The sequence below is a fragment of the Podarcis liolepis genome (assembly GCF_965112155.1).
Source record: "Podarcis liolepis genome assembly, chromosome: 9".
Taxonomy (NCBI): domain Eukaryota; kingdom Metazoa; phylum Chordata; class Lepidosauria; order Squamata; family Lacertidae; genus Podarcis; species Podarcis liolepis.
In genome coordinates this window covers 21947857-21963938 of record NC_139564.1, presented here as the reverse complement: position 1 = coordinate 21963938, position 16082 = coordinate 21947857, and the positions used below count along the sequence as shown (strand labels likewise).

General features: G+C 43.1%; 1 protein-coding gene and 1 long non-coding RNA gene across 4 annotated transcripts in view; one reads left to right on the top strand and one right to left on the bottom strand.

Moving 5' to 3' along the window:
- Window positions 1-10797, top strand: part of SLC39A8 (solute carrier family 39 member 8) — a 40788-nt gene extending 29991 nt beyond the window's left edge. For all 3 annotated transcript variants that reach the window (XM_083459264.1, XM_083459266.1, XM_083459265.1), the window contains 3 exons: window positions 1414-1621; window positions 1877-2061; window positions 9863-10797. In XM_083459264.1, the coding sequence (XP_083315390.1) occupies window positions 1414-1621; window positions 1877-2061; window positions 9863-10012 (543 nt within the window). In that variant the 3' untranslated portion in view covers window positions 10013-10797. The remainder of the gene's footprint in view (window positions 1-1413; window positions 1622-1876; window positions 2062-9862) is intronic.
- Window positions 10798-11338: 541 nt separating this feature from the next.
- LOC310686163 lies at window positions 11339-14016 on the bottom strand. The gene is made up of 2 exons (XR_014515727.1): window positions 12067-14016; window positions 11339-11692 (listed from the first exon to the last, which is right to left on the bottom strand). It is a non-coding gene; the product is annotated as an uncharacterized lncRNA (long non-coding RNA).
- Between the last annotated feature and the right edge of the window lie 2066 nt (window positions 14017-16082).

The following is a 16082-nucleotide window of genomic DNA, read 5'->3' as shown; positions in this document are numbered from 1 at the left end:
TGTTTTTTTCTCCTGTCCTTGTTTATCTCCTGTCTGGCAGGTTACTTGATTGGATTTCCTGGGTAGCCTGGCGATTCTTTTGTAGTGATAAATACTTAGTTCCTGGGCCAGGTCACAGGCTCACACCTTATTCAAACACAGACATACGCTTAAGACGGGATTTGTGAAGGAAAAGACAATGGGGAGGCTTTTCCATTTTGACCTTGCAGAGAAAACATTTGGTCAGTTTAGGAATCAAAATGGTTCCAGGTTGGTCTTCCTGTGCTGATCTATGTATGTGTGGTTATGAACATTACCATATATCTAAGACCATAAAATTCCTATCACAAGACCCATTCAAGCATCCTCCATTTTTTACTCAGAGTGGGGTTTGGATTTGCACTTAGGCATTGGTAGAGTTTGAGTTTTCAGATCTAGTCTTGAAATAGTACATCTCTGTACCGGCTGCCGCTTATTGATTTTTATTTGCTCCCATTTTATAGCATTATTGTGTCAATGGGTGTTACTGTTGGTTTTAAAGCTGTGTTTTTGTACCCCACCCTTGGGCTACTTGGAATGAAGGGTGGGTAAAAAAATAAAAAAATGAGCAAATAAAATAGACATGCCATAAAATTCATGAGAAACTAAGTCACCTGAAGGGATCTAAGATGTTGTGGATTCTTACAGCAGCCACATCATGCAAATAATTTTTTTGCATCCCTGGAAACATGAGGGCAGCATCAGAGTCCATCATATGTTGACCTCCTTTGGACAAACCACTTCTATTTGAATGCCACTGTATGGAGACTGCAAAAAACAAAAAAGTAGCCGTGATCTGACTTATAGTGACTTGGGTTGCAATCTTAACCATGTCCACTTGAAAGTAAGTCCCATTGAATTAATTGGGTTTCACCCCAGGTAAGTGAAGTTGAGGGACGCAGGTGGCGCTGTGGGTTAAACCACAGAGCCTAGGACTTGCCAATCAAAAGGTCAGCGGTTCGAATCCCCACAACGGGGTGAGCTCCCATTGCTCGGTCCCTGCTCCTGTCAACCTAGCAGTTCGAAAGCACGTCAAAGTACAAGTAGATAAATAGGTACCGCTCTGGCGGGAATGTAAATGGCGTTTCCATGCGCTGCTCTGGTTTGCCAGAAGCGGCTTAGTCATGCTGGCCACATGATCCAGAAGCTGTACGCCGGCTCCCTTGGCCAATAAAGTGAGATGAGCGCCGCAACCCCAGAGTTGGCCATGACTGGACCTAATGGTCAGGGGTCCCTTTACCTTTACCTTTAAGTGAAGTTGGGATTGCAATCTTAGGCCTTTTAGGCAAAACTGTAATTCAACAGGGCTACAGCTTCCTATGTAATATTTGCTCTCTGTGGAGAGAAAGGACTTTGGGGCCTTGTTTTATTTTTCTGTAATTTTGTCATCTACAGAAGGAAGAAACCGAAAGCAACTCGTGTAAATGTTTCAGGGGACCTGCACTGTCAGAGATTGGCACAATTGCCTGGATGATCACGCTGAGTGATGCTTTGCATAACTTCATTGATGGGCTAGCCATCGGTGCTTCTTTCACCCTTTCCCTACTTCAAGGAATTAGCACATCTATAGCAATCTTATGTGAAGAGTTTCCTCACGAACTGGGTAAGATGTTTTCCATTAACTCAGCTGGCTGTTAGATGAATGCATTAAGAGAGTTCTCATCAAACAAGAGATAACCAACAAGTGTTCTGCTGCATTGAAATGGAAAAATGAAATGATGGTGTCACTATAATTTTCATATGCACTACCCATGTCTTTTTAATTCTCTTGTTGGGAGTGGTGTGTGTGTGTGTGTGGAATGTATAACAATAATCATAATATTGCTTGTTGACCATTTCCCTGCTTTTCTTTTCCCAGGGGATTTTGTCATCCTTCTTAATGCAGGAATGAGCACTCGGCAGGCCTTGTTTTTCAATTTCATATCAGCATGCTCCTGCTATGTTGGACTAGCTTTCGGTATAGTAGTGGGCAACAACTTTGCTCCAAACATTATCTTTGCAATCGCTGGAGGCATGTTCCTATACATTTCCCTCGCAGATATGGTGAGCTCCTACTATATTGTATGAATACTACGTGTATGTATGAATCAGACCATTTATCCTCATGGAACCACAATTCTTATATTTGGCTAAGAAGCCAGATAGCCAAACGGTAGTCAGGAGACCTGATCTTTATTGTTGCAACAAGGTTCAAACACACAGAGTAGGAACCCTGAGTGTGGGGTTACACAAACTTTTAAGACTTCTCCATCCCCTTCCCATAATACATTTCCAATAGCATCATCAATACATCACAAGTATGTCACAAAGCAGGAGTGGTTGGCATGTAGAAACACACCCGCACCCACACACCAGGAGGGGGGATCTTTTATAGCCTGAGGGGCTGTCTTCCCTTGTGGGGAAGCTTCCAGGGGGCACGTGCCAGTGGATCAGAGGCAAAAGTGGGCAGATGTGGTACTTACCTTGGTATTTCAGGCTGTGTTCAAGCCACAAACTCCTGGTCAGGTTTCTACCTTCCTCACACACTTTCCCATCCAGGCAAACAAAAAAGGATTAATAGTTCCAGGGTATAACCCAGTCAGGCAAAAGGACTAGAGGAGGCTGCAGAACAGGGCCAGTGGTGGCTGTGCCCTGGGGAAAGGTCTAGTGAGAGTCTTGAGGGCCAAACAGGAAGCCTGTAGGGCCACATTCTTCAGCCTCTTGTTCCTGATGTTCTTCAGCCCTGGTTTACATGGTTGTGATACAAGATAATACATCTGTGAGAGGAAGTTGCAGTTGAATCACTGCGAATATCTCAGTAGCGTTAAACTAATTCCTTGTGGGAATTAAGTTTCTTATAAATACCAACCCTTGGAATGGCGCTCTCTGATGTTGGCACTGCAATCCAGCATGTTGCTACACTGCATAAAGTCCATTTGAAGTCAGTATGAATCATGGGTAGGCAACCTAAGGCCCGGGGGCCAGATCCGGTCCAATTGCCTTCTAAATGTGGCCCGTGGACGGTCCAGGAGTCAGCGTGTTTTTACATGGGTAGAATGTGTGCTTTTATTTAAAATGCATCTCTGGGTTATTTGTGGGGCCCGCCGGTTGCTTTTACATGAGTAGAATGTGTGCTTTTATTTAAAATGCATCTCTGGGTTATTTGTGGGGCATTGAAGTTTGTTCACCCCCCCCAAAAAAATATAGTCTGGTCCCCCACAAGGTCTGAGGGACAGTGGACCAGGCCCCTGCTGAAAAAGTTTGCTGACCCCTGATGTGACTAATGTGCTGCATGCAGGGCCAGCCCTTCCATTAGACAGAGTGAGAAAGCCACACCAGGAGGCAGATGCTAGGGAGCAGGAAGTAGCAGCAAGGTGTTGGGGTACAGATCTCTGGGTGTGGCGTACAGCCTGCCCTTCCCCCTGTACACCAGCCTGCCGCCTTCAGGTACAGTGGAGATTGCTGACCCATCATCTGTGTTCAAATAACATCCAGCTGTCAGTCCAGCTGGCCTGTGTGAATGGAATGGGAGAGGGTGCCATCTTGTCTTTTGCATCAGGCAGCAAAATGTCTTGGGCCGGTGCAGGATATCAGTCTAAAACTCCAGTGAGTTTGATCCCGAAGGATGAGCAAAATCTGTGGAAGAGACCTCAGCTTTCTCTCCCCCGCCCCAAGCTCTTAGAACATCTACCCTCCCCACCAAGTCACCAAACTGCACTCAAAACTTTGCTTGTTTTAAAATGTTCGGAACAATTAGGTGGTGTGTGCACATGTCTCTGTATGTGTTTTTGGGGTGGGGATGGTGAATGGGTACCCTGAAGGGAAAAGGAGCATCTCTTACAAGTGGATTTGTGAAATATGGACCAAAAGTTCAATTTTAAGAGTCACACATGCAACATCACCAGAACAAAACAGAAGATCAGTAATGGGAAAGGATGGGTGGAGAAAGCAGTGACTAGGATGGAGAGGACTTATTTGTTGAGAGTTGTTTTTGCCTCCAAATTAGAGACAGATGAACAAACCTAGTACTAAGGTCACTGTGCACTCAATGAGTCCAGTGTTTGCTCTTCCTTCCTTTGGATTGGCATCTTTCTGCATAAAAGAGGAATATAGCTCTGTTGGTTTCTATTTCTGCATTGCAAGGCGTTGGGCTAGATGACCATTGGAATCCCTTGCAACTCTACAGTTCTGTGATTCTGTGATTGGAACCTCTTCTCTCTTCTAAGGGCAAAGGGCCAGCTAGGAAACTACCATTGCTGTCTATCTCTCTGACTCTTTTCAGTATTACCATGTTTACACCCCTGTTTTAAAGCCAATAGGTGATAGGTTTCTCTGTCTACCTTTCTAATCTCTCTGTCTGTAGGTGTCTAGACCGGAACCGTTAATGTTGTGTCTGAACAAAATGTAAATGATGTGTGTGAATGCTCAGTAGAGATTCCTGCTTTTCTGCTGAATTCTACCCTGTTCCTCTCTGTCTAGAAACAGGTAGGATTTGTTAGAACTCTTTTTCTCTCTTCCATCTCTCACTTGCTCATTACAAGCTGATTTACACTTTAAGCAGGGCGAAGTGGTAGGATTCAGAATGCAAGCAGGAGGACTCATATTTCTGAATAGTCCCCCATGGAAAACAAGTTTTCTACATAGAGTAAATTAAGTGCATCTCTGAGAAAACTTTAGCAGAGTTCTCCTGTGTTTCTATAGGTAGGAAGCTTTTTATATTGAATAATATTACCTCCCACCTGCATACTGGAATGGTACAGTCTAGCATTTTATCACCTCAGTTCTACAGCCTTATTAGCTACATCATGTGTGGATGGACTAGCCAGTGTTCTGCAACCTTGAGTCTGCAGCTGTTGCTCAACTACAACTCCCATAATCCATAACCAGATTAGCCTATGATCAGGAATGATGGGAACTAGGAACCCAATGTTGAAGAACCCTGGACTAGACCTCAGAGATGACATGTCAAGAGTACCAAGTGGAAGCATGTTGTTCTTATTAATTCGATTTCTTATCCACCACGAGGTCCCAGGACGGGTTACAACATTTAAAAAGACAGCATTAAACTCAGTTTAAACAAGTTAAGTTTGAATTGTTTCACATGGTGGCTGCCATCATGCAATTGCAGCTGACCGCATGTAGTGGGAATTGGTGTTCAAGCGAAGGGTGCTCTCCTTCCCTGCACTAGTAGGCAGGTTCTTTGAAGAAAGACTCATCTGGGGGCTGAAGGACAAAGTGCTTCAGCCACCATCCCTCAAGGCACCCAGGGCTTGCCCTACCACTAGGCAGAGGGAGGAAACTGCCTCGGGCAGCAGGTGCTGGAGGGGAGTGGCAGGATCCCAACCCCTCAAATCCTTTTGAACCTACTGGCCATTTTGTTCCTGCAAGGTGATGGACTGGCCTATGCCCTCTGAGCTAGCATGTCACCTTCAGGAGCAATGCAACATGCTTTCCCACCAACAGTACTGAAGTAAGGCCCAGTCTGCACTCCATATTTCTTACTTACTTTGCCAAACCTTTATTAGGCGCTACAAATATAGGCCATCATAAAACACCCATAAGTAAAAATTTAAAATATATACAAATAAACATCCATGTAAAAATATGCAATAACGAGGATTTTCATTGGAGTTTCTTCCTGCTAAATAGTGCCATTCACCACTCTGAAAGATACTATTGATAGAAACGCAGCCACCCTTGCAGTTAATGTCAGACAGATAGAATCTGATATTTTCATTGTGTCATGATGTTAGACTATCCAAAAAAGGGGATAGCATGCCTTTGTGTAGCTGGTTGTACAATGGACAGTAGAAAATAATATATTCTACTGTGTCCAGCACATTCAAAAAACATCTGCAATGTCTATCGTTTCTGGGGATGTTTAAATACCTCTCCATTTCAAGCAATATTACACCCCTTTAAACAGCCATGGCTCCCCTTCCCTGCAATCCTGTTTGTTAAGGGTGCGGTGAGTTGTTAGGAGATCCCTATTCCCTTCACAGAGCTACAATTCCCAGAGTCACATAAAATCAATTCCCCTTTGCAGTGAGCTCTGGGAATTCTGGCTCTGTGTGGGGAATACAGGGTCTCCTAGCAATTTTCAGCACCCTTAACAACCTACAGTTTCCATGATTCATTGGGGAAGCAACGACAGTTTAAAGTGGTATAAATACTGCTTTAAATATATCGTGCAGATGGGGCCTAAGACTCACTGTGGGTCCAGTTGATGTCTGCTTGTGGAATAGGGGTTACCAACCAACTTGGCTTTTCCTTCAGAGGGGAAAATGCCCTGAAAAGCTGCAGCCTGAGTAAAAACAATGATTCTGTCATGTATAGTGAAAACATCAAGGGATGGCCTGGTGGGCCACTGGGCATATTTCCTCAGATTCCCTAAGGAAGCCAACCAACACACAATTTAAGATTGCAACCCTATGCACACTTACACTGGAATTGGCCTCACTGAATCCAGCGGGGCTTGCTTCTGAGTAAACATGCATAGGATTGTACTGTTAACAGAACATGGGGAAATCCTGAAATGGTTATTTGCAGTAGCATACTGAGAACAAAACTTTGTTTACAGTTATCTCTTCATTGGACAATGATCATTGTGTGTCGATTGATTAAAGTGGCTAAGCCTATGCAAGACATTGCATCTCAAGGGGGTGGGAGAGAAAAGACTTGGAATCTCAAGGATGCTGAAGGAGGTGCTTGATTGATCTCCAAGAGAACGCTAACTGTTGACCCCTCCTAGGAAGGGTCAGCATTCAGAGCTGAGAGTGCTTTTGAGCCTTAAAGCCAACTGAAGTGGGTGAATCATAGCTACAGTGTTCAGAAGCCCTCCAAGAAGCTGTTTGGGGTTGAGAATAGACCCAAAGAGACTGTGGGTGATGCAGACAGGTGCTACTCATGTACCAAAAGGCCTTGTTTTCACCAAGGACTAGATTAGCCACAAGTCTCTAGGGAAAACGATGGTCAGCTGATTTAAGGTCACCAGTAAGAAAATCAAATGTTATATTAAAAACATATAAAGTAGGGGTTCCCAAACTGCAGACCATGGACCATCAGTGGTCTGTGAGCTTCATCTAGGTGTTCCACGGTCTGTCATATTGAATTTTAATGGTCTTTTAATCCCTTGGCCTACCAATGAAGACTGCCCCTTTCTCAGCTGTGGCATGCAAAAGAAGGACTAAGTCCACCCTCTTGTTCACTGCCTTCCTTTTAAGAACTGGAGTCCTTGTACCTGTAATTATTTTAGGAAAAACAAGATATGTAGCTGTCTCAAGGGAACATCTAGCTTGGCTCCAAGGTTGCTGAATAAATTCATGGCTGTGAATCTGTCTGAAATGGGACTTCGTGTCTCCCGGCTCCATATTCTGGATGGACCATGGTAGTTCTGGCAATAGATGAGCAACCCACCCACTCTTCCCTGGTTTGCAAGGTGTCTTCAAGCTAGATCTGGATATAGCTGCCCAATACTTTGACCTGTTACTAACAAGGAGGACCGTGTTGTTGTATTTTACTCCCTGTGTTGTAAAGGTAGAAGCAGTATGCCTCTGAGTACCAAAATCAAAAGTAGAGAAGAGTGCTTGGCCTGCTTGGGAGCTTCACATGGGTGTATATGATTGGCCACTGTGAGTACAGGATGCTGGATAAAGTGGGCCTTTTCTTTGATCCAGCAAGCCTCTTCTCATGCTCCTAAACAAGGATTTTTAAAATATTGTTATTGAACAATGAAGATGGCTTAGTTCATCCTTATTATTAGTTTTGTGGAAGAAATTTTAGCTGCAGTGGGAGATGATGGCACTAATGGCTGCCTTCTCCCTCTGAGGTTCCATCCCTAGAAAATTAAATTGTGTTGGGATTGGAAAGGTGTTTTCAGAGAGCTAGTTTTTGTATTACTTAAGTTTCAGAGGGCTTTGAAAACTTTGAACTTGATCCTACCTCATCTTTGATAAGCAGCCAGAACAGCAATTTTGTTGATCTGTGTTTGTCAGCACTTTGCAGAAGCAGAAGGCTTCCCCCCCCTCCAGTGTCTTTGAATTAATTTCCAAGGAGAGTGTGCTGCAATGATAAACTGGCAAGTTAGTGGTAGAGATGCATTTACCTGTCAGGTTAGAAGTGGCTTCTGTGGGCTTTTTCATTGCATTGTGTTCTTTTTTCTTCTGTTTGAATTTCTGGATGATGTGTCTTGGTAAACTGTATTTATTTTGATCACAGAATCTAGTGCAAAATGTCTTACAGTTTCATTAAAGTTCTAGAATTCACAGCTCCGTTTTTCTTCTGAAAGATACCAGTTCCCCTGATTTTGTAGAAAAAGTAGGATAGCATTGAACTTTATTAGAATATTTGATTTTATTATTATTTCTTCACTACATTTATATGCCACTTTTTCTTCCAAAGAGCTCAAGGCGGTGTACATGCTTCTCCTCTCCCCCATTTTATGCTCATAATAAACCTGTGAGGTAGGTTAGGCTGAGAGACAGTGACACACCCAAGGTTGCCCTGCAGTTTTCATGGCTGAGTGGAGATGTGTACCCTTGTCTCCCAGTCCCAATGCTCTAACCTTTGCAACACACTGACTTTTATTATCCACTCTTCACCCTTAGAAACAGGGCACATCACAGCCATTGACAACACAACATTTTTATTTTTATTTAAACGTTGTTCACCCCCTTTTCCAAGAGACTGTGATAGCTTATGATATATATTTATTCCATGCTATCTTCACCACACAGGGCAGTCTAGAGATTGGAAAGCTAGTACAGTGGTACCTTGGAAGTCGAACAGAATTCATTCTGGAAGTCGGTTTGACTTCCAAAATGTTCGGAAACCAAAGCACAGCTTCCAATTGGCTGCAGGAAGCTCCTGCAGCCAATCGGAAGCTGTGGACGTCACGTTGGACCTTTGGGTTCAAAAGAACGTCCGCATACCAGAACACTCACTTCTCGGTTTGTGGCGTTCGGGAGCCAAAACGCAATCCAAGGTATAACTGTATTTGCCATGCTTCAGCAGAGGGACAAATTTTTCACCGTAGTGGGGAATACCCCAGGTGACCTGTGTCTGCTCAGTCCACTGATCTGATGGTGCTGACAGTTGATTTGGAACTTCAAGGTTCCTCGACCTCTTCATTACTTTCAATATTTCCATAGCTTTAAACCAAACTTTTGGACAGCCTTTCAAATAGATGGAGGACTTACACCCCTTCAGAACAAAAGGCTGCCCTCTAAAGTAGAACACACAGCTACATCGAAGAGGAATAATCTGGTCTCTTAGCAGTTGCAGGCAGAAAATAGTCAGGGAAACAGGAGATGCCTGGGTCAGCACTGGGCAGGCAAGTTGCCCCCTCCAACAACACCAACAGCCCATGACAGTGCTACTAGCCAATTAGCAAACATCTGTTTGCATCTGCTGGTTGATTGTCCTGCAGCAGTGCTTCCTACTTAGAAACTACAGCTGCTATCAGGTCTGCACCTCTCTGTTGCTTAGCCCACCTATATGAAAGGGTGCCTGTACATTGCATAGACTTAAACTGCAAATTACTGAGAAGCTCCCCTGCACAAGTTCCATTTAAGTGAATGGGCATTGCACAAGATGGATGTGAGCCCATCCCTGAAACTTACAAAGAGAGGCTCAGCTGAGGAGGAAGCAATTTCCAGTGTTCCTTTCTTGGTGAAGTAATCACTTGGACACAACACCCAGATCGTTGCCGCTCCAGCAGCTTAAGAACCCAACCCAATCTTATACAGTAATGTAACATAAATCAATGCATGCATTAAAAAAAAGCACCACGAAATTCTAATGTAGCATGTTGTTCCACCAGATGGCAACACTTACCTAAAAACTTCCTTCCTTCTGCCTCCTCTAGTTCCCAGAGATGAATGACATGCTGAGAGAAAAAGTGACCGGAAGAAAAACAGATCTAGTCTTCTTCCTGATCCAAAATGCTGGGTTGCTCACAGGGTTTGCCGCGATTCTGCTGATCACGGTGTACGCAGGAGAAATTGAACTGGAATAATGCAATGTTGGAGATGTGATAATGAAGACACTTAGTAAATTAAAAATGGAAGAACTCTTGAACTCCATAAAAGGGACTTTGGAAGTTATAAAGGATTTGATCTGACATCCCATTTTCTTTGGAACGAATACCTTTGGTTTTTGTGTCAGCATGATAATAATCACTTGTGCCGCATAAAGACTTCAACATGTGGGCACTCCAGTACCTGTGGGATTTTCCTCTGCCTTCAAGAATTGTGCCGTTAACTTCAGCACATACCTTCCTATGCATCACAAAGAGCCCTGGATAGTTTTAATTGAGAAGTCACCTATACCATTTTATACAGAAAGTATTGCATACACTTTAAGAAGCATCCAGCAGCAGGGACATCTGCAAGATGATTCAGGCTAAAACAAATACAACTTCGTTTACAAGGAACTTTTTACAGAAGATCCACGGCCACATTTCTAACTGTGATACAAATGGTTTCAAAATAGCTTTAGACTTTTTCTCCTTTGGGGGCAGATTATTATTATTTTTTTAAAAAATTATACTTGCTTTAGTACATTTGCATAAATAATGCAAAGATTCCAATTACCAATTAACACTGGATTAATTATACCACTTAGTGCTTTTGATCACTCTCTTTCAAGGTACTGTGGGCTTTATTTTGAGAAGCACATTTTTTATTAAGTGATGTTAAAATTTCAACTTTATTATGTGCGTCATGCTTAAAAGGCTCTGGCCTTATATATAGATATATATATATTAAAAGAGAACAAAAATTAACCATTTTAACATTACAATAGCTATTTCAAGTTTTTGCTTTGATTTTTGTTGCAAATCAACCAGGCAATGCTGATGCCACAGTGTTTGACGGATTGCATGCCTCGGCGTGTCCTAGTCTGGTAGTTCCTTCTGTCTATAGAACCTCTGTCTGTTAATTACTCCTACTGCCCTAGGAACTTTACATAAACTTCAGCGAAGAATGCTGCTCCACTAATACATTAAGTTGAATTGAGGAGGCTGCAGGTGTTAAAGTTCTATATACTGTATTTTTCAGTGTATATGACTATATTTTTTCCTAAATTTTTGAAGTTTAAAATAAGGGGTTGTCTTATACATGGATAGTGTATAGTACATTTTCTTAATTTTGAGTCCCAAAAAATAGGGGGCATCTTATACACAGAAAAATATGGTAAGTATTAAATGTTCAGCCTGGAGTGTTATTGCACTCATGTCCTGCTTGCAGGCTCCCCAGAAGCACCTGACTCTTAGTCTGACTCAGTGGGTCTCTTATGGTCTTATGGATCTTATGGTCTATGGATTTGGGACATGATTTAAGGATGCATTGCTTTTCTGCATGGTCATACATAACTGCCTTTGAACACAATACTGTAGTCCCTGGGAAGGTGTCCCAAGGGGCACAGGATTTTGGGGGCCTCGCTCTCTTGAGAGCAGAGAGAGAGAGAGAGAGAGAGAGAGAGAGAGAGAGAGAGAGGTTCACTCTCATTTTTCATGTTCTTATTTTGCTGCCACAAGCCGTAATGATGGCAAAAAAACAATATAGCTTTAAAAGAGGATTAGACAAATCCAGGGGAGAAATAGACTTATCAGTGGCTACTAGCCACAATGGCTGTTCACTCTCTCTGCTGGTGGAGGCAGTATGTCTTTGAATAACAGTTGTATTTAAAGGCAAACCTACCCAATTCATGGGTGATGCGGGTGGCGCTGTGGGTAAAAGCCTCAGTGCCTAGGGCTTGCCAATCAAAAGGTCGGCGGTTCGAATCCCCGCGGCGGGGTACGCTCCCGTTGTTCGGTCCCAGCGCCCGCCAACCTAGCAGTTCGAAAGCACCCCCGGGTGCAAGTAGATAAATAGGGACCGCTTACTAGCAGGAAGGTAAACGGCGTTCCATGTGCGGCTCTGGCTTGCCAGAGCAGCGATGTCACGCTGGCCACGTGACCCGGAAGTGCCTCCGGACAGCGCTGGCCCCCGGCCTCTTGAGTGAGATGGGCGCACAACCCTAGAGTCTGTCAAGACTGGCCCGTACGGGCAGGGGTACCTTTACCTTTACTTACCCAATTCACATTTTCCAAAACAATATGAGAATCCAGAACACAGCCTTTGAGATTCACATTTATCTGAATTTTGCAGTGCAGTTCTCCAACCAAGCACATATAACAAAAATGCATATACTGTAATTAAGGGAAAGGGTGCATAAAAATGGTGCATAAAAATGAATAAATTCATGAAAATAATAGGCAAAATGCATTATATTAAGAAAAAATGCTCATGTACAGAAATGTGCACATGAGTCAAAACTGCATACCATGTTATGAGCAGTGCTTTTTAAAAAAAAAAAAAGAAAGGAAAGGAAAAAAAGGTGCCAGTACTCACTATGTACATAGCTGTTACAGTAAATGCCAAACTTTTAACATTTGGAAAAAAGTAGCCTTGAATACCCTCCCCCTAAAGCACTGATTACCAGAAATTCACACTAAAATGCTGGTGAATTTAGTTGAGGATTTATTTATTTTTTAAATCATAAATTGTTGCGGAATTGAATTGAAAATAAGGAAAATGAGGAAACCCGAACTGAGAGGTCCATCTATCCCTACTGGCAGGCATCTGGTTGGCTGCAATGAGGACAGAATGCTGGGCTAGATTGGCTAATAGGCCTTATGCAACAGGGCTGTTCATTGAATTTGCAAGCTTTAGCAATTTGGCTGCCATGTCTTCTGCCTCCCCAACCCAGAAGAAGTGCTGCATCTCATAAACTCATTCTGTTGGTCCACGTAGGCCAGTATTGCCCATTCTGGTGGACATTGGCTTTCCAGGGTTCTTCCAATGTCTTTCAACCTTTCAACTAGGCACATGCTAAAGCAATAAGGGCCCTGCCAACAGGCTAACCGACACCTGGGGCGGGGCAAACCGCCAGCCGCACACGCGTTGCGCTGCTACGTACGACACATGAGTGGGTGCATGTGTGGTGTCGCTACACACAGCATATGCGTGCAACACTGCACATGTCTTGTATGTAGCGGTTTGCCTCCGGCACCGCCTGAGCACGTACGGATGGTGGTGGGATCCTCTGCTTGTGGCTGTAGTGGCGGCAGAGGGATCCCACCGCCGTCCATACAACGCTCAAGCGGTGCCGGCAGCAAACCGCTATGTGCAGTGTGTGTGTGGTGTCACTACATAGAGTGCATGCCTGTGACACTGCGTATTCATTGTACGTAGTGGTTTGCCGCTGGCGCTGCTTGAATGGCATATGGACGGTGGCCGGATCCTCTGCTCGTGGCCGCAGCCACGAACGGAGGATCCTCCACATGCAGCTGCGGTGGCGCAGTGGCTGCTCGCTCTGCCTCACCCAGGGGCGGCGGGGTGAGCACCTCATAGAGTGCCTTCTTGTCACCCCCCAGACATGGCCCCCAGGGCGCCCCCCCTTGCGACGCCACTGCCTGCCAATAATATGTGCAGTTTTTATATGGAGATGCATTTTTGTTTGCATTCATTTCTGCACACACAAATCTACATTTTGATGCATGTTTCCTTCTTGCTATAATTTCATTTATGCTACTCGTATATATTATTCGCACTCCAAAATCTGTGCAATTTCCCTTTTTCCTTTCTTTTGCAAACAAAGCAATACAAGCTACTGCAGTCTGCAGATGTACTACACTCAAGAAGAAGGAAATATATACCATATTTCCCTTCTATTCCTGCTGCATTTTGGAGGAAGTGCAATATTTATTACAAAGTTATATATATTTGCCATGGTACTAGGAAACTTTGATTACTTCACTACTCTGAGGATATGAGGTGCTCACACTTGTCTTATCAGCTTTTTGAATAGAGACCAGACATTTCCTCATTCATTGTTAAAGTTTCCATTAAAACAATAAAAGGGGTTTACTGAACATTCTTACTGCCTTGTAGTTTCTTCTGACAGAAAGCCAAGGTGATGAAGAGGGTTCATCTATCTGTCTGTCTGTCTGTCTGTCTATCTATCTATCTATCTATCTATCTATCTATCTATCTATCTATCTATCACCTATCTAATCTATCACAATCTACCTACCTACCTACCTATCTGGTTAATGTGTATAAAATACAGTGGTACCTCAGTTGTCGAACGTAATCTGTTCTGGAAGACCTTTTGACTTCTGAAACGTTTGACAACTGAGGCGCAAAGGGCGGTCTGCAAAGTCAATGGAGAAAATTGAAAAAACCTCTCTGGAAGCCATTTGACTTCCGAAAAGCATTCTAAATTGGAAGCAATTGCTTCTGGGTTTTCGGGGTTCGAAAACCGAAATATCCAGCTTCTTAGACGCTTGAAAACTGAGGTACCACTGTATTATATTATGTAAAAGTTAATCAAGGTAGTTATGTACATGGATGCTGCTACCACAATACAGAAACGTTTAAAGTCAAATTACAAACTGTAGCCTAAACACCATTGAGCATGGGCTGGTTTGGATGCATTGATTCCAGCTTCCTAAATTATGAACAAGTATCGGTCCAGATCTGTCTCATTTCATTTCTTTTCTCTTCTTCCATGCCATCATGATCTCTAAGACAGAGATTGTGTCTGAAATGATAAATCCTAGGATCTTAAACCATAGTTTAAACCAGGTTTAAGATCCTGGCTGGTAACCCAACATTAAACAATATTTCTATGTTTCAGATGTAATGAGGAATACAGAACACAAAACTGGATTACAGGGCCCAAGCTGGAGGGGTGGAGGGAGAGGAGAGCATGGGAAGAGTATGTGAACCTTGTGGGTCATGATATGGAGAAAGTAAATAAAGCTTTTCTCTCCCCCCCCTTTATAAAACTAGAATTTGTGGACATCCAATGAAAACTGAGGCATAATTCCTGTGCATGCTTTTTCTTAGGTCCTGTGATGCCTGTGAAGGGAACTATGGTTATGTGCTTGTTTTGGTTTTATTAGTCAGTGAGAAGTTCTTGAGTGGATACAGGATGGTGCCCAAAACTTTCCTCCCAAGAGAATCTTGATTGAGTTGATGCAGAACCATTGTGTATTGATTCACTGTTAAGGCTGCACAATGAAGTATGACCGTGTTTAAAGCAATTAGTCTCTAATTGGTTCTCCTGAAGTCACAGCCCTTGCTTGATGAAATGAGTTATGGTAGGGAGTGCAGCGGTGATGTTGGAACATGACGAATATTGTTCCTCTTCTGAATACAGAAAAAGCCTGGTGCTTTGAACTTATCCGTATCTTGATAATGAGGACCTCTTCGGAATAAAATTTGCGGAAATATAACTTTAGAAAAAGGGGTGCTTTCTAATGCCAATACTTAGGACTGTCAAGTTCCAGCTGATGGGAAGAGCTAGTGTTCAGCTTTTACTCTCATAAAATGTTTCACAAGTTCATGTGTGAATTAGTGTTTGTTCTGAATCATAGTGCCCCAGATCTGTCAAGGCTTTAAATCAAAGGAAGAAGAAATACAAGATCACTCAGTCTAGCAAGATCTTCCAGCAGAGAAAAGTTTCACATGTCATTCAGCCATATAATCTGTGGCAACATCACAAGTAGAAGCATGCCCCCCCTATTTACATTCAGTTTAAAGGACTAATTTACTTTTAAAAAAACCCTAGATTATATTTAACAGGCAAAGGTATATTTATATTATATTTAATGGTAGTAGATGCCTGCAATTGGTTGGTTAGTCAATTATTCTTCCATTCAGTCCCCATCACACATTGCCTCTCAATCCCTAGTGTAACTGATCTCTTCCTCTTTCATCCAGGCACCTCCCCCCTTTAATGTTCCAAGGAACTCTTCCTAGTCCTCACCTGATTTATGCTTTTCCAGTCCCTCACAGAAGCTGGACCAAAAACATTCCGTTGGCTTTGCTGCCTGGGCATTTGGAATGTTCATGAGCATTCCATACCATCACATACCATCACATTCCATACCATACTCAGCCAGTGGATGCCAGAAGCTACACTGCCACAAACACAATACAATATAGATTTACAGTTGACATGTAATTTGTATAGTTTTTGATAGCTGACATTTTATGTAATTTCCAGAGGGGTAGCCGTGTTAAGTCTGTTGCACC